At 44.3% G+C, this 27,570-nt stretch overlaps 1 protein-coding gene across 1 annotated transcript in view; it reads right to left on the bottom strand.

Annotated features, from left to right (window-relative positions):
* The window catches only part of SHPRH (SNF2 histone linker PHD RING helicase), a 146,575-nt gene extending 119,344 nt beyond the window's left edge, over positions 1 to 27,231 (bottom strand). Inside the window, exons 1-3 of the mRNA XM_040350870.1 lie at positions 27,111 to 27,231; positions 16,245 to 16,875; positions 131 to 260 (exon numbers count right to left, since the gene is read on the bottom strand). Coding sequence (XP_040206804.1) covers positions 131 to 260; positions 16,245 to 16,856 — 742 coding nt within the window. The 5' untranslated portion in view covers positions 16,857 to 16,875; positions 27,111 to 27,231. The remainder of the gene's footprint in view (positions 1 to 130; positions 261 to 16,244; positions 16,876 to 27,110) is intronic.
* Between the last annotated feature and the right edge of the window lie 339 nt (positions 27,232 to 27,570).

Genomic DNA, 27,570 nt, shown 5'->3' on the forward strand with positions numbered 1-27,570 from the left:
AGCACTACCAATGAGCTGCAAATTCCCCAACGTGTCACAATATATATTGTATACATACACACACTGGATTTTAATTTTTTTTTTTGCTTTGAAATTTTTTATTGCATAAAGTGAAAAGTGCTCTCCCCACCTGGAATGGTGATGTTATTGAATTTTTCCATCATACGCTGAATGATAACGCCAGATTTTTTCATTCTTCTATGTCCTTCACTTAGAAATTCAGGTTTAGATAAGCACGATTCCAGCAAATATATTCCAACCTGAAAATAGAACATAATACATTGATGTAAAATTAACATACTGTACAAGGAGGAATAATACACACAAAAGAAATCCAAACAGATCTTCACACCTAAAGCTGGCACATTCCTGTTTGCAAGTTTGCATGCTCTGGGATCCCTAAAACCTAGGGCCCAAATAGCAACTTCGGCTTTCTAACCACACCTGGGGTCTGTCTCCATACTCGTGCTAAGCCACTGAGGCTGCTTGATGCATTTGGTGGCCTACAGGAAGGGTGGGAGAGGTGAAAAATAAGAAAACCAAAAATTTGTGGAAGCTATGTAGTTTGGCTCTAGATGTTTTTGGCAATCCGGCGGTACTGTGAAATCGTAAAATGCTACCAGCCGTCTGGGAGGAGGAGGGGCTGCTTTAAGGATTGTTTTGGGAGTTAACAACTTCCCATATGTTCCTTATTAAAGTAAAACTAAGGCCTCCTGTCAAAGAGCTACAGCCATTAAGCACTTGAGCCCCAGAAGTTTCAACCTCCTTAGGGCCCTTTCACACGGGGCGGCTCCATTGATGCCCGCTGAGCCGGCGGATGACAGGGCGGTCCCCGCACACTGTGCAGGGACCGCCCTGTCTTTTCTCCGCTCCCCCCTATGGAGGGATTGGATGAACACGGACCGTCTGTCCGTGTTCACCCAATCCGCAGACAGAAGGAAAAATAGGGTTTTCCTCCGTCTGCAGAATCGGAGGAATGCGGAAGCGGGCGATGTTCATCCGCTGACACCCGCGATCTCATAGGGACCAATGTATGTCCCTTTTTCATCCGTACACGGATGGATGAAAAAGCGGACATATGGTCCATCCGTGTGAAAGGGCCCTTAATGACCAGGCTATTTTTTGCGACATGGCACTACGTTGCTTTAACTGACAATTGCGCGGTCTTGCGACGCTGTACCCAAACAAAATTGATGTCCCTTTCTTCCCAAAAATAAAGCTTTCTTTTGGTGGTATTTGATCAACTATGTGGGTTTGTTTTTTGCCCTAAAAAGAGCGACAATTTAACAAAAAAAAAAAATATATATATATATATATATATATATATATATATCTTTTACTTTCTGCTATAAAACATATCCAATAAAAATATGTAAAAAATCTAATTTCTTCATCAGTTTAGGCCAATATGCGTTCTGCTACATATTTTTGGTAACAAAAATCCCAATTAGCGTATATTGATTGGTTTACGCAAAAGTTATCTACAAACTATGGGATATTTTTATGGCATTTTTTTTTTTACTAGTAATAGCGGCGATCAGCGATTTTTAGCAGTACTGCTCCACTGCAGAGGACAAATCGGACACTAAGTGACACTTTTTGGGTACCAGTGATCAGTGCTAAAAAAAATGCACGGTTACTGGCAAAAAAGGGGTTAACATCAGGGGCAAAAAAAGGGTTAAGTGTGCTCCTAGGGAATGCTTTCTAACTGTGGGGGGGGGGGTAGACTGACTGGAGGAAGAGAGATATCTGTGTTCCTGATTAGCAGGAATAACAGATCTCTCTCTACCTCTGTGACAGAATGACGGTCTGCCTTGTTTACATAGGTCGGCCGCCATTCTGCCTCTCCTACGAACAATCGCTGGTGTTCAATCACAGTGGGAGCGGTTTTCCAGTGGCACACACGCACCCCGGACCCAGTAATAGAAAGCAACGTACAAGTACATTGTTTCGCGCAGACAGGCCGCCCTGCCGCAGTATTTGTACAGCGGGCAGTCCAGAAGCAGTTAAATCACAAGTGCATCTATAGTTAAGATTTTCTCTCTGTACAAAGTTCCACACATACATATTTAGCTTGCCACTGTAGTTAATCGAATGCATCTTCCTGCAATGGCAACGGTTCTGCACTACTCCTGAATTCAGAACAGAGCTGCCTCATAGATGTAAGCTGTGCCTTCCTACTGTGGGATGAAAAACATGTTGCAAGGGGCCCAGGCAGTAGCTTGTCAATCAGCATCCAGCCCCACCCAGTCTCACCCACTGCTTTCTGTATTGGCAGCACTGCAGTTGCTGAAACCCTCCCACTGTGAGCTACAATATATAGGAGGGTGACATTTGAGACACAAATGAAGGAAGATTTCACTTAGTAAGGGAAGATAAATAAGAATTGTTTTACTTACCTGTAAAATCCTTTTATTGGAGTACAGCACAGCACAAAGACTCGTTTAAATCTTGACCATGGGTTATATGCTGCTACCTTCAGGTAAGGACCCTTGCCAACTACACGGTTAAGAAACACTATATAAACCCTCCAGCACTCAGCAATCCTCAGTTTTTCAGAAGAAAATGCCAGGTCAGTGGAGAGGGCGCCCTAAGTCCTGCACTGTACTCCAAAAAAAAATAGATTCCAGATCCCAAAAACATTTAATCAGTGACATATGCATTAGCGGCTTGATAGCTGATCCTAATCCAGGACTGATTCATTTTGACCAATGTCAGCTGGTCAACCGAGTCTGTGGACAGACAAGCTCTTTTATCTGTCACAAAACCTCATAAGGTTTGATGTAGGTCTTCCTTTGCTTCAATGTCTCCAAACTGGCAGAATCCTCCTCCTCCCTATGCTTTTGTGTTCTGTGGCATCGCAAAAATGGTGTCTGCATAAAGAGAGTCTTGAGAAGAATGAAAGTTCTCCTCTTCCTCCCGCTGCTCTGCCTCGAGTGCCCCGTCTATAATGCCATGCAGAGTATGCTTCAGCAGGAAAACAAGAGGGATAGTATCACCGATGCATGCATTGTCACAGGTCACCATCCTTGTCGCCTCCTCAAATGGCGACAGTACAATGCATGCTCACCAGCCATTGGCGTGGGGGGGGGGGGGGGGGACCAGCTGAAACACTGCATGGCATCTTTTAACCTGACTTGTTGAATAGCCCCTTGAATGCTTAGAGGGTACTGGTGGTTCATAGGATAATTTAGCAGAGGAGAGCATGAAAAAAGAGGAGGGTTGGAGCTGACAGATGTCACATCATCACCACCAGCTGTATGAAGACGTGGCAGCAAAACAAGCTCCAGTACTAAGCCCAGCCCTGCACCCTTCCTAGTTGAAAACAGTTACCCAGTGTGCTGTGAACATAATATATTGTCCCTGACCATGCTTGCTGGACCACGTGTCAGCCGTAAGGTGGACCTTGCTGCTGACTGCCTTGCACAACGATGCCACAACATTGCCTTCCACGTTATCATACAGAGCTGGAATGACTTTATGTGCAAAGAAATAGCAACTGGGAACCTGCCATTGTGGTACAGCACATTCTGCAAATTCACGGAAGGGGCAGAATTCACCAAACAGAAAGGCAGGAGTTGTAAAGGCAGCAATTTGGAGAACCTGGGACTTAGACCCTGGAAATGTGGGTGGCAGGGAGTGTGTTTTTTTTTGATGCAGCAGCTGGGGCAGAGAAATTTGCCTGGTATACTCTACAGCTGGTGGTGTGCTGCTGGCAGACATGTTGCAAGGAGCTGTGACACCATTTTCTATACCATTATCCCTGTCAGTGGAGGCTGCCGAGAGGTCATGAGATATAGTGAGGGTAAACTTGAAAGGTGAGGAGTGAGGAGGAAAAAAATTGTGTCTGTTTTGTGTGGCTTTTAGGTGATCTTGTCAACAGGCTGAGTTGTGGGAGTTTAAATGCCTTTTTCAAGCATGTGGTACCCAAATGGCTGATGTTTTTGCCACACTTGATCTGTTTGCACAGCGCTTAGCAAACTGAAGCCAGACATTACAGTTACATTACAATTTGGTGCAAGAGGAATCAGAGGGCCCTGCTCCTTAGAGCTTAATAAATTGAAAGATTTAAAATGAGAACCCTTCTCTTCCCGTTTATGTAATGCTGTGATTGGAGATCCATTCACTCTTGTGATTGGGAAGCAGGGAGGACTCGGAAGGAGTATCTGTCTTTGCTTCATCCCCAGAGAGTGAAAACTGTGTCATATGACCTACTGGTAAAGCAGGGGTCATGTCAGGGAGGTGAAAGGCTATTCTGTAAGGGTGGTGGAATCACTTTATTTTATGCATGTCACAGAGGTGATTACAGTGGCGTGAAGGTGGATACCATCTGAAGTTGATGCAACATTTTTATACTTGGATATCCATTGGACTTCTTTTTTGTCTGGAATTGAGAGACAAAATATCAATAATTTTTGAATGCACAATTTTGTATATATTTTGGAAGTTTTGTCTATGGTACAAATATTTTAGCAATTCCTATCAATTGAAGCCATTACCCCATGTTGTAAAGCGCTGAGCAAACTGTTGACGCTAAATAAATCCTGTATAATAATAATAATATTAATTAAATTTTTTGTGCTATTGTAGTGTGAGGCACTAGCTGGCAAGATTTGTGTAGGGTGTATGTGTGAGTGTTTATGTGTTATTACCTACACATGGTGAAGGGCTCCAGGGTTTATGACAGATATGGAGAAAACGTTTTAGTTTTTTTAGCATGTTAATGTGGACAGTGTATAGTCAAGTACAACCAGAGAAAAGTCAGTAGTCCTTATCTGCAATGTTATTGCAGAGCAGATGAATGTAACTTTTTTTTTATTTTGATAGAAAAAAAAAAAAAAAAACATCAACTTTGACTAGAATTACTTCACTAAAATTCACAAGCAATCCTCAGCGACTCCAAGGCTTAGTGATGTCACCAGGGCCTAGGCAAAGGCGACTAGAAGACCTAGTCTAAGATGATTATCTTTTATTGGAGCCTCCTATGATTTTATAAAAAATGCACAAAATGTAAATGCCTTTTTCCATGCAACAATTACAAGGTATGCCATCTATATACCGTGTTTCCCCAAAAGTAAGACCGGGTCTTATATTAATTTTGTCCACAAAAAACACACTAGGGCTTACTTTCAGGGGATGTCTTATTTATGTACGGAATGTACAAATATTACAAAGATTCTGTGTCCCCCTGTCACCCCCCCCCCCCAACTGTCAGGTCAGGAGTCACTACGGTATTTTGAGAAAGACATCTTGGCACTGTATAATGTGCAGTACCATAGAAAATACCTTTTACCGTAGGGTATACAGCTCCCTGGTGTACCGGTATTCACCTGCTCTTCTTTCGTCATCCGGGAGGAGAGAGTGAGAGAGAAGAGATCCCGCTGACGCGCGCTGAGGAACGGGCTGAAGACGTCAGGCGGGAGAAGAGAAGAGCCGAGGTCACCTGTCATCGGCTCGCTCCGTGCAGTAAGAAGGGACGGGCTGAAGATGTCAGGGGGGAGAAGAGGAGGAACGAGAAGAGCCGGCCCGCTGCTTACAGTAAAGAGGGAGGGGATGCAGACGAGGCGAGAAGAGGACGGATCAGCAGTGGCTTTAAACATAACGGTACCATATTTTTTAACACAGTAATAAACGGAAACACTGCAGCAATGTATAGGTTTGAAAAAAATAGATTTTTAATGAACTTTGACTAGGGCTTACTTTCGGGGCAGGGCTTATATTGCAGCCCGCCCCGATAATCACGATAGGGCTTACTTTCGGGGTAGGGCTTACTTTTGGGGAAACACGATATGCAGAGCTGGCGTAGGGATTTTTGAAACCCTAGGCGAAACCAATTTTTTCCGTCCCTGACTCCACCCCCTTTGCCCTGTCCATGTAATCTATCTGATAATTACACTAACCTACCTGACCCCTACACTAACCCTTACACTGACCGACCTACCTGACCACTACACTGACCTACCTGAATATGTCAGTGTTCTTCACTCACTGGGGCCTTATATGCATCAGACAACCCTGCCAGTGCAAGGAACAAGCCCTGCCTTGGTGCCTCCAGGCTACAGCTGTCACCAGCCCCAGAGCGCCCACTACTCTGATCCGATTACGCTATAGAACACTCTGCCATTGTACAGGACAGGCCAGGGGAGAGTGGCCTCTACAAATAGCAGTGACACAGCAGGGGCGGGGTCAGGTGTCACATGATTCAGTATAGGAATCCCGTATGGGCAGAGGAAGACTGTATACTTCTGTTCTGTCGGGACACAGTCCTCCAGTGCTGCGCTGCACCTCTGACACTACTTACTTATGGATGGGGTAGCTGCTGCCTGAGTTAGTTACATGTTGCAGCCAGCAAACAGAGGCATCCACTGCATACAGTCACCAACGCACCAAAAACCTACATAGCGCGGAAACTGTCAGAAGATGGAGAGTAGGGAAACCAGTGGATGGGCACCTTACATGGCTGCCTAGTGATAGCACCGGCCCTGTGTGTATGGAACTGAATACCCTCAGAAAGCAAATTTTCTGCTTGTGTGGTCTGCTCATAACAGTTCCCAGAAACCTGCACATAGCAAAGTTACACTCATCTCCTGAAAAAAATAATGAAATTCTATCGAATGATCCTTCCTACACAGATGCAGGGGCTGCTGCTTTAACATTACAGCACTGAGACTAACTGGGTGATTATAATGAAAGCAAGTACTCCCACTCCCAACAGGCTCAATCTACAAAGCTTTAATACATGGATATGGTTCTTTATTTTTTGCTATGTTTGATCATTTAAAATTCTCATTGGTCTAATTTAAAAAGAATGATCACTTTAAAAAAAAAAAAAAAATATATATATATATATATATATATATATATATATATGAATGAATGAATGAAAAACTTATAAAGCGCGGCGCATGCAAACTGAATCGCTTCTGGGCGTTAGTTATTCGTGTCTCATGACATCAAAAGAGCAGAGTTTTGATCTGTCTTCTGAAAGTCAGGTGGTTTTCCTCCAACCGAATGCTGGTTGGTAAAGCGTTCCATAGTCTAGGACCCTGAAAAGCAAACCTTCTTTCTCCTTTGGACTTGTATTTGGTTTTTGGTACCCTGACCAGATTTTGGTCGGTGGATCGCAGAACGCGATTCGAATTGTGAGGTTCTATCTTGTCGCAAAGATATTGCGGAGCCTTCCCATGGATGCACTTATGTGTCAGGCAGAGTGCTTTAAATGCAATTCTGTCTTTTACTGGCAGCCAGTGAAGGGTTCTCAACGAAGGTGAGATTGATTCCCATTTTTTTTCCCAGTCACCAGTCTGGCGGCCGTATTCTGAACGACTTGCAGACGGGAGATTTGGTACTTTGGGAGTCCGAGGTACAGGGCGTTAGCATAGTCCAGTCTGGAATTCACGATTGTTCCCACCACGACTGCTACGTCTTCTTTGGGGATAAATGGAATAAGTCTGCGTAGTAGGCGCAACAGATGGTGCGCTCCGCTGACTACTGACCCTATTTGTGCGTCCATTGTCATGAAGGTGTCGAAGATGACCCCGAGACTTTTGACTTTGGAGCTAGGGGTGATGATTTGGCCCAGAATGGGCGGCGGTGTCCAGGTTGTTGCCTGTTGACTCTTTCGGCTGGCGTGAAACATAAGGAGTTCTGTTTTTGAACTGTTGAGTTTAAGATAACTCTTAGTCATCCAGTTTTCTATCAAAGAGAGACATTTCTCTAAACTGGGATGATGATCCTTTTTGTTGCAGATGCGAAAATACAATTGCGTATCGTCTGCATAAGAGTGATAGAGTAGTTCTTGGCTACTGATAATATCAAAGAGAGGGCGAAGATAGATGTTGAAAAGCACCGGTGACAGGGGGGATCCTTGGGGGACTCCACATGACACCGTGCGCTTTTCCGACGTGAAAGAACCCAATTTAACTGTTTGTGATCGGTTTTCAAGAAAGGAAGAAAACCATGGTAAATCACCTTCTGCGACTTCTGCTACCTTGGCTAGTCGCATCAGTAACAGTTTGTGGTCTACCGTGTCAAAGGCTGCGCTTAGGTCCAGCAGAACCAGGAGACAAGATTCTCCTTCGTCTGCGGCCTCGAGGGCGTCGTCCCATATTTTGAGTAAGGCCGTTTCTGTCCCGTGTCCGGGACGGAAGCCTGATTGTAATGGATCCAGTAGATTGTGGGTATCTAGATGCTGTTGCAGCTGTTGTACCACTACTTTCTCCATTATCTTGGAGAGAACATTTAGGCCTGTTATGGGACGGCGGTGAGTTGGGTCCTTGGGATCCAGGTTAGTTTTTTTCAAGATGGGCTGGATTGTGCCCTCTTTCAACAGGGATGGCACTGTGCCTTCCTTAAATGACTGATTTATAAGCTGTGTGATGGGTGGTGCCAGGATGTCGGCACATTCCTTCAGCAGTTTGGTGGGGATGATATCATTGGGCGATGTGCTGTTCCGCAACGCACCAATGATATTTTTTGTGGTATTGATGGAGATCGGTTCCAGAGTGAACTTTGTTGATTGTAGAGCGTTTCTGTGGGTGTTTTGTGGTTGATTGACGGTGGGGTTAAGGGGGGTATTGTTTTGCATGATGCTTTCCCGGATTCTTTCAATTTTGTTGATGAAGAAATCCGATAGTTCATTACAGAACTCTTGGGTGTCTGAGTTGGGGACTTCAAGACATCCTGGATTCATGGTCTGGGTGACCATCTTAAAGAGTTCCCGGGGGCGGTTTAGGGCGCTGTTAATCGCCATAGAAAAATGATGTTTCTTGGCTTTGAAGATTTCTTTATGATATCGTGTTGTTATTGCCTTGTAGATTATGAGGTTATCCTCTGCAGGGCTTCTTTTCCAGGCGGCTTCCGCCCTTCTGCGCTCTTGCTTCAGAAGCGACAGCTGGTTGTTGAACCAGCCGGACGCAGGATATATATTCTGCTTTCAGTTTAACCACTTGCCGTCGCCGCACCGTCGAAATACGTCCACAAGGTGGCTCTGCTGGGCGAGAGCACGTAATATGACGTCCTCTCTCCCAGCCGCCACTAGGGGCGCGCGCGCGCCACCGGAGGCGCGCGCCCCCCGCTCGCCCCGACTCCCGTGCGTGTGCCTGGCGGGCGCAATCGCCGCCGGGCACACGCGATCGCTCGGTACAGAGCGGGGACCGGGAGCTGTGTGTGTAAACACACAGCTCCCGGTCCTGTCAGCAGGGGAAATGCTGATCTTCGGTTCATACAATGTATGAACCGAGGATCAGTGTTTCCCCTAGTGAGGCCCCCCCCCCCACAGTAAGAACACACCCAGGCATACTTAACCCCTTCCCCGCCCCCTAGTGTTAACCCCTTCACTGCCAGTGGCATTTTTATAGTAATCCAATGCATTTTTATAGCACTGATCGCTATAAAAATGCCAATGGTCCCAAAAATGTGTCAAAAGTGTCCGAAGTGTCCGCCATAATGTCGCAGTACCGAAAAAAAAAACGCTGATCGCCACCATTACTAGTAAAAAAAATATAATAAAAATGACATAAAACTACCCCCTATTTTGTAAACGCTATAACTTTTGCGCAAACCAATCAAACGCTTATTGCGATTTTTTTTTACGAAAAATATGTAGAAGAAAATGTATCGGCCTAAACTGAGGAAAAAAAATGTTTTTTTATATATTTTTGGGGGATATTTATTATAGCAAAATGTAAAAAATATTAATTTTTTTCAAAATTGTCGCTATATTTTTGTTTATAGGGCAAAAACTAAAAACCGCAGAGGTGATCAAATACCACCAAAAGAAAGCTCTATTTGTGGGAAAAAAAGGACGCCAATTTTGTTTGGGAGCCACGTCGCACGACCGCGCAATTGTCTGTTAAAGCGACAGAGTCCCGAATCGCAAAAAGTACTCTGGTCTTTGGGCAGCAATATGGTCCGGGGGGTAAGTGGTTAAGCACTTAAGGATTTGCCCCCTTAATGACCAGGCCTTTTTTTTGCAATACGGCACTGCGTCGCTTTAACTGACAATTGCGCGGTTGTGCGACATTGTAGCCAAACAAAATGTATGTCCTTTTTTTCCCCCACAAATAGAGCTTTCTTTTGGTGGCATTTGATCACCTCTGTCGGTTTTGATTTTTGCACTACAAACAAAACACAAGACCATTTTGAAAAAAATAAATAAAACAATACTTTTTGGTATAATAAATATCCCCCCATAAAAAGTAAAAAAATAAATAAAATGAATTTCTTCATCAGTTTAGGCCAATATGTAATCCTCTACATTTTTTTCCCCCAAAAATATCGCAATAAGCATATATTGATTGGTTTGCGCAAAAGTTGTAGCGTCTACAAAATAAAGAATTGATTTATGGCATTTTTGTATTATTATTTTTTTTACTAGTAATGGCAGTGATCAGCATTTTTAGCATGACTGCAACATTGTGGCAGACAAATTGGACACTTTTTTGGGACCATTGACATTTATACAGCGATTAGTACTATAAATATGCACCGATTACTGTATAAATGTCACTGGCAGGGAAGGGGTTAGCACTAGGGGGTGCTCAAGGCGTTAAATGTGTTCCCTGGGAGGTGTTTATGACTGTGGGGGGGGACTGACGATCACTCTGAACTCCCCTGACAGAACAGAGATCTGTTTGTTTGCAATGACAGATCCCCCCTTCTGGCTCTCCATGGAGCGATCGGGGGTGGCCGGTGGACATCACGCATTGGCTCGCCCGCTGTAGCTGTTGAAAGGCACCGCCATACAGCAACTGCGATTCGTGGGAACGAACCAACCTGCCGCCGTATGATGGCGGCTGGTCGGCAAGTGGTTAAAGCGGAGTTCCAACCACAATTAGCATTTTTTAAATGTATGTCCTTTCATCCTGCGTTTTTATAATATAAATCTGGTCACTTACTATTTTACAATTCGCCGCCGATCCGCATAGATATTCAAAAAAGATAGTTTATAAAACTATATCTACACCGTTGTCATTTTGCTTGTGGGCAACGTGAAGCCTACAGGCACTTACTTCCTGGAAGTCTTGGATGGGGAGTGATAATTGGACAGCGCACTGCATCCTGGGAAATGATGACACACATTTCCCAGGAGCATTAGAGGGAGATGATGTCAGAATCCTAGGTGGATTCAAAGGCAGATTTCGTGGGACCACATAGCAATAGGCATTTCCAGATGAGTAAAAAAAAAAAAAAAATTTTTTTTTTTTTCTTTTTTTAGTCGTAAGCTAGAGTTTAAAGCAAAATTGTTTTTTTGATGGAACCTCCACTTTAAACAGTTCACCTTGGGGGGTGGGGGATTTATTCTCAACAAACTGGTGTTAATGTATGATTATCTGCTAGAAGAGTACATCCCCCCTCAACAAATTTGGAGCTTTGCTTTAATTGGTTCAATGTTCCCCACTCCAAAAAGCATGATAATTATGATGCAAGGCCTGGTTCACACCTATGCATTGTTTTTTTCTGCATTTTTCAGCTTTTCAAGAATTACAGTCCATGCAACATGGTTTCCTATGGATGTAGTTCACATCTGTGCATTTTATGGAAAGTGCCAGGGTTTTTTTTTTTCTGGTTTTTGGTTCCATAGCCCTCAATGGTTTAAAGATGTGTATTGAAAAAAACGCAAAATGCACTGCAATATGTAAACTGCAACATGCATAGGTGTGAACCAGGCCTAAAGCAGTATCAAACCCAAAAGTAAACATGATCATATTGCAGTTTACCAATTCTTGGATGTAAAGGCTGCATTAGTTTACCTTTCTTCTTTTTCACCTGGTGATCCAGCCAGCAACTCTGTTGCGTTTCACAAGCTCTCCAACAAAATTTATTATTTGACAGGGATAACACAAGCCACTTAACACAGACAGGAGTGCTTACAATGATCAGCTTTTAATTATTCATGTAAAACCTTTATCCCAAAAAGAAAGAAGGTGAAAAGGGAGGACAAAAAGCTAAAGAAAAGAAAAACAGATGCAGTCACTACATCCAATGATTGATAAGCTGCAATATAATACATTTTTGGGTTTTAGGTTTAATACCGCTTTAACCACTTCAGCTCCGGAAGATTTACATGGCGTCAGTTAGTTTAGGGGCCCTGTCCATTCAGGGATGAGGTTCCGGAAAACAGATCTGTGATGTCCCTGCACAGGCAAGGCCCTAAATGCTGGTACCACCTGATACCCCATCCAGCTGCAGCCTACCATAGGCTTTGACAAGCTTCCTGCAGCAGGGCTGGACACCCCACCTCCTGGGCCAACAACGCGCTGGGAGTGACGCACTGCTGCTGAACAGCCCTGTGTGCAAGGGGCCCAACTCCGTTCCCAGGGAACTTTCTGTATATGATCGTTATTCTTTTTGATACTCAAATAAATTTGAATAATTTTAAAAAATCATTTCACAATCTGTGCCTAAAAAGTCCCACCCCCAAGGGGAAATGTGTATTTACATTACAATACAAGCAGTACAACTAAACCCGAATGCCCCTTTCACATGGGCGGACGCTGTAATGTACATCTGTCTGCTCAGCAGGGTATCTCTCTGCTGATCCCCACTAAGCAGGCAGAGGACAGGTCCGTGTACGCTCCGCTATAGAGCAGACAGCCACAGCCACAGCCCCACTGTTCCTATGGGGCAGTCCTCCTGCCCATCTGACTTTCATCCAACCTGATCCCCCGGATGGATGGGGAATGGATCCCCCATCTGTTTTTGTGAGACAGGATCGGATACCGATGGGTGTCCGCTGACATTGGCAGCTCCATAGAGAACAATGGCTGGTCCAATCAGGTCCATCTGAAAAAGTGACAGGTGGACCTGATCGGACCGCCAGTGGGAAATCACTGAATGGCATTTAGGGGCATAATTTTAAAGCAGCGAATGTGACATTCACCAATCATATATTGATTTATAAATTTCCCTTGTTTGCCAAAATATATATTTTTAAATACATTGCTGTTTTCAATCTTTATCTACATCTCATTGCCGCTAATCTCCTTCAACCTTTTTGTCACACTCTTCCCTGTCTATCTGCACTCAATTCAGCATCTGCTGCACATTAAAGCGGATGTGCTACTAAAAAAATATATTAAAAGCCAGCAGCTACAAATACTGCAGCTGCTGACTTTTAATATAAGGACACTTACCTGTCCTGGAGTCCAGCGCCTTCCGCAGCAGAGCATGAGCGATCACTCGTCACCCTGCTGCTCCCCCCTCCATCCACGGTGAGGGAACCAGGAAGTGAAGCGCTCCGGCTTCACTGCCCAGTTCCCTACGGCGCATGCGCGAGTCGCCCTGCGCCCGCCGATTGTCTCCCGCTGTGTGCTGGGAGCCGAGTGTTCCCAGCATACAACGGGGGACGGACGGGAAGTAAGGAAAAAAACCCGTCTTTTGCCCGTATCGTAGGGCCGGAACGGAAGTGGGTGCAGATACCTGTCTGTAGACAGGTATCTGCACCCCCCTCCCCCCTGAAAGGTGTCAAATGTGACACCGGAGGGGGGGAGGGTGCCGATCAGCGCGACTTCACTTTAGAGTGGAGATCCGCTTTAATGCTAAGAAGCAGCTACCTAATAGTGACAACAGTGCCCATGCCTGCACAATGGGATAGATTTACTAAAGCAGGTGCCGAGTTGGTATAATGGGAGTGGTTTCATAATTATCAGTCAGCTGTGGCAGCTAAAGAGCACCAATGAGCAATTGTGCTGGGCCTGCATTCCTTTAGACGTGTTCCTATTGGAAATATCTCACCCAAAAATGAAATTTTTGTTGCAAGGGGATGCCTGAAATCTGACTTCTGGGAAGATTGGTGAGCCAATCACAGAAGCAGGAAATTATGATTCTGGGGAGTGATCAATACACACTCCAGAACACCTCCATGTAGCCTCATTTCATTTAGAGGAAAATTACAGTGGCTACAGATCGAAAAATGGAAAAATTTTAATAACATTCAATTACAATATGACGTATCGCAATTGTACACGCCATATTATTTTTTTTCTTTACTTGCCATTTTTTTCCTCACAAAAGTGGAGTTACAGGTAAATAATCTGTATATGTTCATTTGCCTGGGTGGAGTTTTCGTTTCTGGCAACTGAGAAATGTTTCCAGTGGAACTGATTGTTTGGACATCTGAGTGGTAAAGATTACCTACTGTAAAACCTAAATATTAGAAAAAGATTGAAAACAACTTTTGGATGCACAAGGCTTGCACACAATTCTAGTAGCAAGGTTTAGATCTACTATATACCAGTACTTTGATGCACGTATTGTCAATGGTGCATAGAATAAAGTGCATGGCTTTACAAACTGCATTTAAAAGACAAACAAACCCCTGTTCATTTTCAGATACTCAATGAGAGTGATGAAATGTAAAAACTTGTGTCTTAAATTGGACGTGAACTAAAAAACTGAAAATTAACTCCACCTAAGGCTGGCCATACATTACACAATTTTCTTTTAGATTTAGCAAAATCTTATAAACCTGAACGTTCAATTTGTTTGCAAGTAGAGAGGCCCTTCCACTACATACTTGAAGATTAATCTAAAGGAAATTGAACAAGAACATTGTATAATATATGGCTAGCTTAAAGGGGTTGTAAAGGAAAAAAAAAAAAAAAAAAAAAAAGTTTCCTAAACAGCTTCCTTTACCTTAGTGCAGTCCTCCTTCACTTACCTCATCCTTCAATTTTGCTTTAAAAATGTCCTTATTTCTTCTGAGAAATCCTCACTTCCTGTTCTTCTGTCTGTAACTCACCACCCGTAATGCTTTCTCCCTGGTGTGGAGAAAGCCTCTTGAGGGGGCGAGCAGGAGTGTCAGGACGCGCACTAATACACAGCTCCTTTCTCTATCTGCAAAGTAGAGAGTGTCCCGACTTTCCTGCTCGCCCCCTCAAGAGGCTTTCTCCACACCAGGAAGAAAGCCTTGCATTACGGTGGTGAGTTACAGACAGAAGAACAGGAAGTGAGCATTTCTCAGAAGAAATAAGGACATTTAAAAGCAAAATCGAATGATAGGTAAGTGAAGGAGGACTGCACCAAGGTAAAGGAAGCTAGTAGGGGGGGAAAAAATAAAAAATTCCTTTTCAACCCCTTTAAGCCATACTCTGAAATATTAACTTTTTATCTTGAATTCCCCCTGAAAAATAGAAGTGTATTACCTGTGCCTAGTCACTCTATAGTTGTATATCTGCAGTGTGAGATCTTAGGCTGGATTCACACCTATGCAGTTTTAGTGCTTTTTGAATTTTGCACTACAGAACGTGTTCCACAGGAAACCGTGTTAAATGGACTGTAGTGCGAATCTTAAAAATGCAAAAAGCACTAAAATTGCATAGGTGGGAATCCAGCCTTACAGGGCACTGCTGCCTCTGGCTGCTAGTCTTACAAGATTAAGATTTTCTATGTCAGTGCTGCTAAATGTTCTCCTTGCTGCAGAGAAATGTGTACCTGAGGACCTGCAGTGCAAGAATGTACAGTATCTACTCCTGCCTTATCAATTCCGTAAATCTGTGCCTTCTGCTGCTGCTGGAATATTCTCCCACTATTAGATCACAAGTCATCAGGGGAAGCTCTGTCATAAACAAAGTACTGCATCTACCCAGGCTTCTTCAACACAGAGACACATAGCAGAACAAGAAAAGGCAAGTCAGTAAGGGGAAAACGGTCTAAGGGGACCTATAGCAAAATAGTGCCGTTTCTATTTTTGGGGACAGCTTTCAACATTCGGGTCTTCTTTAAGATGGCTCTGCTATACCAATCAAAAATGCATAAATACACAGTGGACAAAAATTGGTTGTAAAGGCAGAAGGTTTTTTATCTCGATGCATTCTATGCATTAGGATAAAAAACAAAACAAAAAAAACAAAAAAAAAAAAAAAAAACTTGTGTGTGCAGCAGCCCCCCTAATATTTGACTGAGCCACCTCTCGATCCAGCGTTGTCCACGAGTGTCTCAGACATTCAGAACTCAAGCCGATTGACTGGGATACAGTTGTCCAATGACGAGAGAGGGGGCTAAACCACAGTTCCGTGTCTTAATGGACATAAAGAGCAGTGGCGCGGCTCCAGTGCCCCCACGGCAAGGTGCTTGCTGTGGGGGCACTCGGCAGGGGTCAGAAGCATCAGCGAGGGACCAGAGAAGGAGGAGGAACCACTGCACAGAGCAGGTAAGTATAACGTTTGTTATTTTTAAAGAAAAAAAACTGAGAACTTTAGTAAAAAAAAAAAAAAAGTTTGACACTAAAACAAATAATTTACCTTAATTTCATCATGTTCTATTTGTCTTTGACAAAGTGCAATTAGCTTCTTTTTTTGCAACCATATTAAATCTTCAAGCAACTGATCTCCAACTGAGGTTTCAACCACCAGCTCTTCTGTGTTATTCTTCCTGCATGAATTTATAGTCCCCTTATCATCCTCATCTGTTCCGCTTTTATAGGCGCAAAGTAGTAGCTGAGCTGACTGTGGAGCATTTCTAGTCAATGTAAAACTGTGGCCTTGAAAAATAGTTTCAGAGTGCAGTGTGGACTTAAAATAAATACTGAAAATACCTAGCAACACTTTCCAAACATCTACTTGATGAAGGGAGTTCAAAATAGTAAGGTCAGTGAACACTTGTGTTAAGATGACATTGGGTTCTTTTTTACCCTCAGTGCATAGTTCTGAAATAACATTTTCAGGTCCCAATGTGGGAAACAGACTTTCAGGTTTGTCTTTTACAAATGAGAATGATGTACTAGCATCTAGATCACTTTCATTCACTTCTAGAGTTGGGTCATTCCTTCTGTCTTCATGCATGTTCCAGCATAATTGCTTCTTTGCTTCATCATCCAGCTTTGCTGGAGCAGCTCTTTTCCTACGACCAGCCATACCTGAAAGACGTCTCCCCCTGCAACAGAGACATTAAATGTTAGCAAAGAGGAAGCACATCTTCGTTTTGAGATTTCTCTTATATGAAATATAGAAAAGGTTCCCAAAAGGACAGTCTCACAATGCATTTTGCAGAAAGTATTATGTTTCCATCGAAGTATTTCCTTATAGCCCAATTCCAGTGACTCAGTTGTTTTAAAAATGAGTGGTGCAGTAATACTTACCTCTCCACCTCTCCTCCACTCCCTGATCAATTGCTTGTCCTCTTCCAGGTAGAATGACTTCCACCATCATGCACCCCATTCCCAGCTGTTGGTTTCCCAGGCTCAGCTGAAGTGGGGTGAATCACCATGGTGGCCTGCACTCAATACAATGTTCCTCGAAGCATGCCAATGAAAAAGCAAGGGGAGGCTTGAAATAAAGCGGTGGTTCACCCTAATAAAAAAAAAAAAATTTTTTATAGCATTAAATTAGGCATAGTAGCGCAAGCTACAGTCTCCCCGCGGGGAATGGGCGTTCCTATCAAGAGGGAGGATGATTGACGGCCGGCTCTGGCACATCACGCTTTTCCGGAAATAGCCGAAATAGGACTTGGCGCTTCACGGTGCCTGCGCATAGTCTGTGCGCAGGCGCCGTATAGCGCCGTGAAGAGCTGAGACCTGTTCCGGCTATCTTCGGGGAGCGTGACGTGCCATAGCCGGCCGTCAATCATCCTCCCTCTTGATAGGAACGCCCATTCCCCGCGGGGAGTCGGAATCGTCTATATAGGATTGCACAGTGAGTACCGGGCTAAAAAAAATACAATACAGGCATACTGTAGCTCGCGCTGTGCTAAAATGTTGTTAGTGTGGGTGAACCACCACTTTAAGTTTAAAGCCGTGTACACACAATCGGTTTGCCCGATGAAAAAAGACCAATGGACTCATCAGACAAACCGATCGTGTGTGGGCCTCATCTGTCTCCCCCCCCCCCATCGGTGTAAAAAACAAAAATAGAACATGTTTTACATTTTTCCTATGGATAAATAAACGACGGGAAATTACGATCGTCTGTGTGGCACTCCATCAAAGAAAAATCCACGCATGCTCAGAATCAAGTCGACGCATGCTCGGAAGCATTGAACTTCATTTTTTTCGGCTTGTTGTAGTGTTTTACGTCACCGCATTTTGGCACAGTCGGAATTTAGTCTGATAGTGTGTATGCAAGACTGATGAAAGTCAGCCTTATCGGATTTCTGATTAATGTTTCATGTTTAGTACTATTTACACTACTGAAGTCACTCCTGAGAACCTGTGCTGATGAGACCCATAAAATCCCCCCTAAATTAAACAAAAAGAGATATATATATATATATATATATATATATATATCTCTTTTTGTTTAATTTAGGGGGGATTTTATGGGTCTCATCAGCACAGGTTCTCACCATCGCAAGACCAGTGATTCTAGTGAGCATATGAAGAGTCTCAGGAGTGACTTCAGTAGTGTAAATAGTACTAAACATTTACATATACATACTTTTTTTTTTCTTTTTTTTGGTATCTTTAGAGATTTTATTTGGAAGAAAAAAATAAATAAAAATAAAACACCTAGGATTAGGCTAGAACTCCTTTAGTACCCAAAGAATAGGGGGAGGCCTGGCCATACCAAATCCCTGGTTGTACTATTTGGCAACACAACTCCAACATTCGAATGGTTGGGTAAGCCACTCCTCCACAAAAATCTCTTACAAATTGATTAAGGGGGATGTTTAAAGGGGTGTATCCACTATACGCTTTGGAGACTTCCGCATAGCCCTTATTTCCATCACAGCTCCCTACTGTTAGTTTGATTGGACGAGTCTGAGCATCTGTGAAGGATTACTGGTTATACTATGCTTACCATATAGGGCAGGGATATGCAATTAGCGGACCTCCTGCTGTTTTAGAACTACAAGTCCCATGAGGCATAGCAAGACTGACAGCCACAGGCATGACACCACCAGTGCGTCCGGTTGCAGCTCCGTCCCAGGACGAGGAGGATGGAGTTGTACACCGGGGACTCCACTGTCCCCTCTGGAACGCCGGGGAGGCCACCGTTTACGCCGCCTTGGCGGCTGAGGCGCGCTGCTTGGCTGCGCGCGCGGCGGGTGGGCGTAGGTGGGGGGGGGGGTCTTGGGATGGTTCGTTTCTTGGGGTGGGCGGGGGTGGCGTCCCTGTGGGTGGTGGGGGGGGGGGGTTTCGTGAGGGAGGATCCTCTGGCGATGCTCACACCTGCCTTAGTGGTGGGTGTGTTTCTCGGGCCGACTGGTGTCCATCCGGGCCCGCCCTCCACTTATCACGGGGTGGGGTTGCCACAGGTGCTGAGGGAGTGTACTCCCCCACCTGCTTAGACATACCCTATATAAACAGCCAGCCCCATCGGGATAAACCCAGATCCCACGGCGACTGATTTTGGTGGTCATTACAGACTTTGGCTGCAGGAGGGTAGGTGGGAGCTTGAGCTCCGCTCTCTTTTTCCTGCAGACTTGCCATCCACCTTGGCATTCTTTTACTTATACTTTTATCTTTTCATTTTGTTATTTCTTTAACAGATGTCAGCACCTCTTTTAAAGGTGTCTCAACATTCCTCCTTAACAGGAAGGCTACAGTTCTAACCATTGTACTATCCGACCATCTATTTTCTGTGAGCATCACAGATAGCACAGGTATTCCTATTCCTATTCCTTCACTTTTCATGTGTCTTTATTAGCCCTTCTCTCGGTCCCTTTCCTCACTTCCCTTTCATTCACTTGTTTGTCTTTTTAGTCCCATGTATTTGTACACACATCACAGGTCACTTACACACCCGTAGTCACATCCATTATCAGTATATTTTGTGTCTCTTTTCTTTTCACTTTTCACCTCAACATTCTTTTTTTCTCTCTCACCCCTTTTTTTCCTCCCTTTTGACATTCATTTTAATTATATTTCATTTTTTCTTTGCTCCTTCACTTTTCACTGCTGTTTCACTCCATTCTTTCACACACTTCCTACACTCTCTCCACTACATCACACACCGCACTTTTATCGTGATTCTCTCAGTCACCCAACACTCCTTCCATTTTCTGTTCTAGTCCTTTTCACTGCACTGACCTCTTCAGTTTTGCCTTCACGTCATATCTCACTATTTTCGCACAGTTTCCCTTTCCCTTTTTTCCCCCTGTTTTTTCCCCCTTTTTTTCTATTTTCACATCTCCTTCTCCTACCGGTGCATCTCTCTCGCTCATCTAATCTCTATGCTGATACATCAGGCTTCCTGTTCAGCCCGGCATGTATTCACATTTACTAGTTTATTTTTCCTTTCATTCTTATAGTTTTTTATTTTTTCATTTTTCAGATACACTTTTCAGCCTTACATATATTTGTGTGTATTTTCTTACAGGGTCTTCATCGCAATTTAAGGAGGGGAGTGCTTAACCGCACCCCAACCTACCCATCCCGGTTTCGTACGGTGGTGCTGGGCCCCCCCTGACCCAGCGGGTTATGGGTGCTCGCCCCTACCCTTTTGGCTTCCATCTGCCATCCCCGGCTTTGTTGGGGGCCTCCCCCCTCCCCCCTGTGCCCCTTCCCTGCCCGGCCCCGTTCTCCCCCTCCGCCCCCCCTTCGGTGGCGGTCCCCCCCCCCCCCCGGCCCGCCTCGGGGCGCGACCCTTCGGCGCGCTATCCGTTGACCTCTCGTGGGCCCGGGCGGTACCTCTCCTGTTGGTGAATTGGAATTCGGAGTCTTTTTCCACACTGACCCAGGGGAGCTCCTCTCCCCCTTGTTTCACCCCACCGATACCCCCGTGGGAAGTTTGATGGTGCGGTATTGGTTCATCTGGTCCGGATCTACGCCTTCGAGTGGACGCCCTTGGGTGAGTGGCAATGGTACCTTTTACATCAGTCCATATTTATAGGAGGAACACCCGCATCCCGCCATCTACCTATATGGCTGTGGGTGGCGGGCCTCTTCATGTTCTTTTGTTATGATGTTCCACTCATCTGCATGTATCTTTTTGTATGTATTCTTTTTATAGAACCTATGGCAGCGTCTAACCAATACTCCCTGAAGAAGACCGCTACTTTTAAAAGGTCGAAACGCGTAGGGGTGTTTTTTCGCCCATAGTATTTTGTACACTCCACAGTACTGTTATGCTATGTCTGTACTTGTTCTATTTTGTGTTTTTATTTGCTATGTATAACCTATGTTGCCATAAGCTCATATCTTGAGTCCCCACTGTTTGGGGCCTTTTGAACTCTATATTTAATAAATTTCTAATTTTTTATTTTATGGTACGTTTCCATTCTTTGCTGCAGCACAAAGCCCCTAGGGGTAATTTTCTCTTTTCTCAAGACACCCAGAGGAAGAGGCATGATGGGACTTGTTTTGCAACAGCTGGAGGTCTGCTAATTGCATACCCCCGCTATATGGCCTAATGATTTACTTCCCAAATTTGGGCCAGGAGAGGCATTCTGATCACTTCCCATTTATGTGAAAATCAATTTATCAAATAATTTCAGCAATTGCAATTAGAATTTTATTTAGACAAAAGATCTTCCATCAGTAACTTCAAATCAGACATACACACAGAAAAGCTCCCTCAGCTTCTCTATTGCAGATACTCCGTTATTTCATTAAATTGTTGGAATCAGTGATTCAAAGGGCCCCGATTTTTGAGACTTATGTGCAACCTTTATCAAAATTTTTGTCGAGACATCCAGTTAGGCCATTTTCCTGATGAAGTCTGGGACCAGGGTCTGAAAAGGATGCCTCTCGTTTCTCCTTCCCCCTTGTATCCGCCAACGCAATTGTTCATTATCCATCTGGTTTATTTTGGACTTCGCATTGTCTTTGTAGTATAGGTCTATGGACAGATTTTTGCTTTAAAAGATGTGGGCAACCCAACAGAGAGACCCGATTTACCTGCTGTGGCACTATCCTAAGCTTAAAACGATACTAGACAGAACTTATCCAAATTATAAAATAATGTAACAGGTCTTTCGACATGTATTTTTGGGCATTTTGACTCTTCTCTTTTGGTTGAGTATAAACTCCCAGGTGTTTCTAGAAGTACTCTTTATCACTCAAAGAATTACCGTTGTTAAATGGGTTTCAGTTTCTCCCCCTACAGGATCTGAATGGGTCCAAGAATTGAATAAGTATTGCATAGAAGAAGCAAATATACTTTCTACGTAATGATATATTTACATTTGAATATATATGGAAATGCTGGTTAGAATGTATTCACTTAGAAACCTGTAACTGATATGTACTATTTGTAGTTTGTTCTTAATTTTTTATTTTATTTTTATGGATCAGTGATGGGATGGTGTGGGTTATTATTTAATATTTAGGTTGTTTCTTCTTCTTCTTGTCTTGTATACATATGTCTTTAAAGTCATTCACCAATACCGATATCGGTGCCAATACTAAGTATTTGCATGATATGTCCTTAAAAACCGATGACTCATTTAGCCGTCAGTGGGGTTACCCTGTTGACAGCTGAAGTAGAAAACAAAGTCTCAGCAATTCAAGCAGTTAAATAAAAAAGCAGCCGGGCAATGTTTATCAACAACATTGCTCAGCCGCTGAAATAGAAAGATATAAAGAAACATGGTTTATTTTTGTATCTTTCAGTTTATTCATCTACAGATCAATAAGATTAACTTTGATCTGCAGATGAATTCAGTTTAAAGAAACCTGTCAAGTAATTCTTTTTAGTTCACTTCTATTTTATGAACTATTTAAAATCAAATCGTTTTTTTTTTGTTAATATTTTTATACACCTTTGACATATATTTATATATAAAAAAAAAAAAAAAAAAATTGAAAATTTAGACATGAAAAGGGGACTTAAGATAGAGATTCCCCAGTCCCTTTCGCTGCAGCCTCAGCTGCACTGAAGATGAATGGTCAGAAGACAGTGGCTCCTCATCATTCATTAAAGTGGTTGTAAACCCACTGACTACTTTTACCTACAGGTAAGCCTAGATTAAGGCTTTCCTGTAGGTGTTTGCAATATCGCCTAAATAAACATACACGGTTTAGGAGATATTTGCCAAAAAGAATGCACCGCTGTCTACGGCACAGGTGTACTGAGCGTGCTGGGTCTTGAATGGGATCTGCAGGTCCCACGCACATGTGCAGGAGTGACGTCGTCACCGCTCCAGCCAGTCACAGTGCCAGAGCGGCGATGCCCGGAAAGCACTCGGAGAAGACATGGTGGTGGCCGAGGAGGGGAACGAGGAGCGCTCAGGTAAGTCATTCATAATGAGCTAGTATGCTATGCATACTAGCTCATTATGCCTTTCTCTTGCAGGTTTTCTTTTTTGAAAATTTCTAGAGGGTCTACTTCCACTTTAACTGAGTTTACAATGCTCAGTTATGAATAGACAGAATGAGTAATCACGGACTCTGTGCATTTGGAAAAGGAGCACACAGAAGGGGACCAGAGCAGGACAGGGTGGGGATTGGAAAAGAACACAGAGGGGGACTGGAGGAGCACAGAAGAGTACAAAGAGGGGAGCCAGGGGACACTCAGGAACAATCGTGTGGCAAGGGAAGTTATAATCACCGATCTCCTTGTGTGGCTTTTAATAAAGCAGCTGAAAGCTACGGAGGGGAGAGGAGGAGAAGCAGCCGTCAGCTGCCATACAGGGAGATCGTGATCATAACTTCCCCGCCGCCGCACCAATTGTTCCTAAATGTCCAGGTATCAGACAAGCATTTGCAAGTACTCCTGCAAATATTCGGTATCGGGACAACGCTAATTTAAAGCAGGGCTTGACAATCTGCTTAGAATCTAGGAGCCAGCTAAAAAAGTTAGGAGCCAGTTTTTAAATCAGCTGTCCAGTGCCCAGAACTGCATGTCCGGTGCGTCAGACAATAAGAATTGCTCGGGCCTGGTGCCAATTGAAAAAAGAGCAAGAAGTAAAAAAAAATAAAAAAAAAAAATAAGGTGGCACTGATGAGGCTGCTCTGATGGGCAATGATGGTGCCATCTTATCAGTGCAGCCCGATAGGTGGCACTAATGGGCACCAACAGGCGATACTGATGAGGCTGCGCTGATGCAGCCCATCAGTGCCACCTAATCAGTGCAGCCTATAAATACTTATCAGCACAGTCTCATCAGTGTCATCTGTCAGTGCCCATTAGTGCTGCCTGTCAGCTCCACCTCAGTGCCCATCAGTGCCACCCCATCAGTGCCCATCAGCGCAGCCTGATTAGTGCAGCCTAGCAGTGCCCATAAGTGTCACCTGTCAGTGCCAATTGTCAGTGCCACCTCATCAGTGCCCATCAGCACGGCCTGATCAGTGCCATCTGTCAGTGCTTATCAGCATCGTCTATCAGTGCCCATTAGTGCCGCCTGTCAGTGCCGCCTATCAGTACCCATCAGTGCAGCTTATCAGCGCAGCCTCATCAGTATCGCCTGTCAGTGCCGCCTATCAGTACCTATTGGTGCCATCTAATCAGAGCTTATCAGCACCACCTATCAGTGCCCATCAGAGCAGCCTGACAGGTGGCACTCACTGATGGGCACTGTTAGGTGACATTGATGAGGCTGAGCTAATAAGCACTGATAGGCTGTGCTGATGGGCACTGACAGGTGGCACTCACTGATGAGCGAAGCTGGTGAGGCTGCAGTGATGGGGTGGCAGTGATGAGGTGGCTCTGACAGTGGCATCACTAGGGTTGATGTGACCTGGTGTGGGAAAAAAAAAAAAAATTGTGTCTCCTTGGATCTAAGGTCCCCGAACCAGAGAACCAAAGGGGGGGGGGGGAGCAAATAGGACTATTACGGTACTGATACAAAGGTAAGAAGTGAAAGTAAATATTTAAAACAGAAAATAAATTTTATTAAAACACAGACAAAAGAAAATACAAAATAAAAATAGTGATAAACATCTACAACACCAAAATATATCATATCTATTTTGGTGTTGTAGATGGTTATCACCATTTTAATTTTGCATTTTCTTTTGTCTGTGTTTTAATAAAATTTATTTTCTGTTTTAAATATTTACTTTCACTTCTTACCTTTGTATCAGTACCGTAATACTCCTATTTACCCCCCCTCCCCCTTGGTTCTCTGGTTCGGGGACCTTAGATCCAATCTTTTTTTATACCCCCCATCAGTGTAGAATCCCCCCCCCCTTTTAGTGCAGACACCCTCTCTTTAGTGCATATCCCCATCAGTATACAATCCCCCTTAGTGCAGACCCCCCCCCCCCCCATCATTATAGAATCCCCCCCTTAGTACAGACCCCAGCAGTATACACCCCCCCCCCCTTAGTAATGACCCCAGAAGTATAGACACCCCTTAGTGCAGACCCCCGCCATCAGTATAGAACCCCCCCCCCCCTTAGTACAGATCACTGCAGTATAGACACCTAATTTGGTGCAGACCCCCATCAGCATAGGCACTCCTCCCCTGCCACACATGTCCATCTACTTAATAGAGAGTGTACAGATCTCAGAACAGCGCGGAGGTGCTGGCGGCTTCGGTCCGACTCCTGCCCCTCCCTTGTTGTGTCAGTGGAGCAATCAGTGTAGGGCAGAAGGTGGTGTTGCAGCTGCAGCTATCCACGGGTGTCACCCCTCTGGCGTGCATCACCCAGGTGTGGCCCGCACGCCCACCTGGCAACGCTCAAGCCCAGCTGTCAACCTGGGAAGATGATTTCGGAGGTGGGCAGGCAGTGAGAGCAAGCCGCGCTCATCACAGCACTGTCCACGGGCGCCCGTTCGAAGATGGAACATGTATCCCGCTCCAGCAGGCCGCATAAGCCGCGGCCTCAACTAATCGGCCAGCCCGACGCTAGTCTGCGCAACTGCTGCAGTGTAATCCAGGCGCCAGGATGCAATTTCCAGTCGCCATTGCGACCTGGCGCCTGGGTTTTGTCGAGCCCTGATTAAGGCTGCATTCACACCTAGGCGTACAAAATTGCGGCGTTTTGTCCCGCAAATTGCGGCGACAAATTGCGGCGTTTTGTACCGCGATTTGCTGCGACAAAATGCCACGATTGTGAATGCAGCCTCACCCCCTCTATGGAGATGGTTCACATCTCCTATGCCGAACGTCGAAAGCCGCCTGAAAAAAAGGTCCGGGACTTTTTTTGCAGGCGTACGGCGTTCGGCGTGGACATGTGAACCATCTCCATAGAGGGCAATGTGTTTTCATCCCTCCAGCGTCTCGGAGCTGCTGCGGCGTCACACTACAGGCGACAAAACGCCTAGGTGTGAATGGGGGCTTAAAGTCTGCAGCTGCAGTATTTGTAGCTGCTGACTTTTCATTTCTCTAGGTGTGGGGGCTGACCTCCCCTTTAAAGTCCAAACCTTTTTTTGACACTTGTTGCTTACAAAAAAAATAAAAAATAAAAAAATAAAAATTTAAATTTAAAATTTAAAATCAGTATCTTTTGCTCAAAAATTACTTAGAACCTCCAAAACAGTATAGATTTTTTTGCAGAAAACATAGAGAATAAAATGGTGGTGGTTGCAATATTTTATGTCACACTGTATTTTGGGGGGAAAAAAATACACTTCAATTAATATAAATAAAAATAAAAAAGGGGGGGGGGTGGTGGGAGAAGAATTGTGGTAGGTATCAGTGAGTAGGAGGGAAAAAAAGGATATAGGTGCATCCCTATTAAAAGGGTTCAGAGGTCAGTAGTAGGTAGGGCATAGTTCAGAGGTCGGCAGCATGTAAAGTGGACAAAAGACAAACATTTGCAGAAGCAGAGAAAGGATGCAAAGAAAACACAGAGCAAACATAGAAAGCACAGTGGATAGCACTTCTGTCTTACAGCAGCCATACAAGGTTAAAATGTATCCCTCCTTCGAGTTAATGGGGGTGTAGATAAAATGCTTCCTCACCAACTGATAAAAACCTTCTGAAAAGCAATCAACCATAGATCACTCTTCAGGAGGTCAAAACCAACCACAAGTGGCAGAATCAACAGGTAAAAAAAATAATAATAATAATAATAAGTTAGAGGGAGGACTCCAAAATACCAAGACTGCTTTGTTAATGCTAATGTCAGATTGTATCACATATGTCTGATTTAGTACAGTATATATGTAAAAGACAAGCACACTGTACATACTAATACCCAAACATTCACTCCCCACTAGCAAGCTTCAATCATCTCCAAGCGAGGTATATTTATAAACAAATATAAATACAAGTGTATATGCGTTGCAGAACAGGTAACAGTACTAGACTGGGCTGCACTCCATAACCTCACAGTTACATACCGCCACTCACTATACGATCACCGCTGGATTCCCCTGCACTGTACAAAGCCAAACATTGTGCACTTCTCTTCCCTGTCAGCCACTACTGTGTACCGGAAGTACTGAGTGCAACCTAATAAGCGCCCATGCACTTCCCACAGCTCAAGCCCGCCCTCCCGGCTCAGTAGCCTATCACCGCTTCTCACACACTCGGGCAATAACAATCTGAGATGCGCTGTTATGGGAGAAGGCCGTGATTGGATGGCGGGTTAAAGGGCCCGGTGCTGTCACGTGATGTTTTGTAGGCGGAAAGGAAAAGTTGTGGCTATTGTTGTATAACATAACAGCGTGTTTGATTGTGTTATGTATATAGAGCGCCACCTGTATTGCCAGTGTGCTGCTCAGTTCTCCGGCCTAGCCTGTGTGTTGTAAATGGGACTGGTATGACCTGAGTGTACTCTTTGTATGGTGCTGCTAAAGG

The sequence above is a fragment of the Rana temporaria genome, chromosome 4 (genome assembly GCF_905171775.1).
Source record: "Rana temporaria chromosome 4, aRanTem1.1, whole genome shotgun sequence".
Classification (NCBI taxonomy): domain Eukaryota; kingdom Metazoa; phylum Chordata; class Amphibia; order Anura; family Ranidae; genus Rana; species Rana temporaria.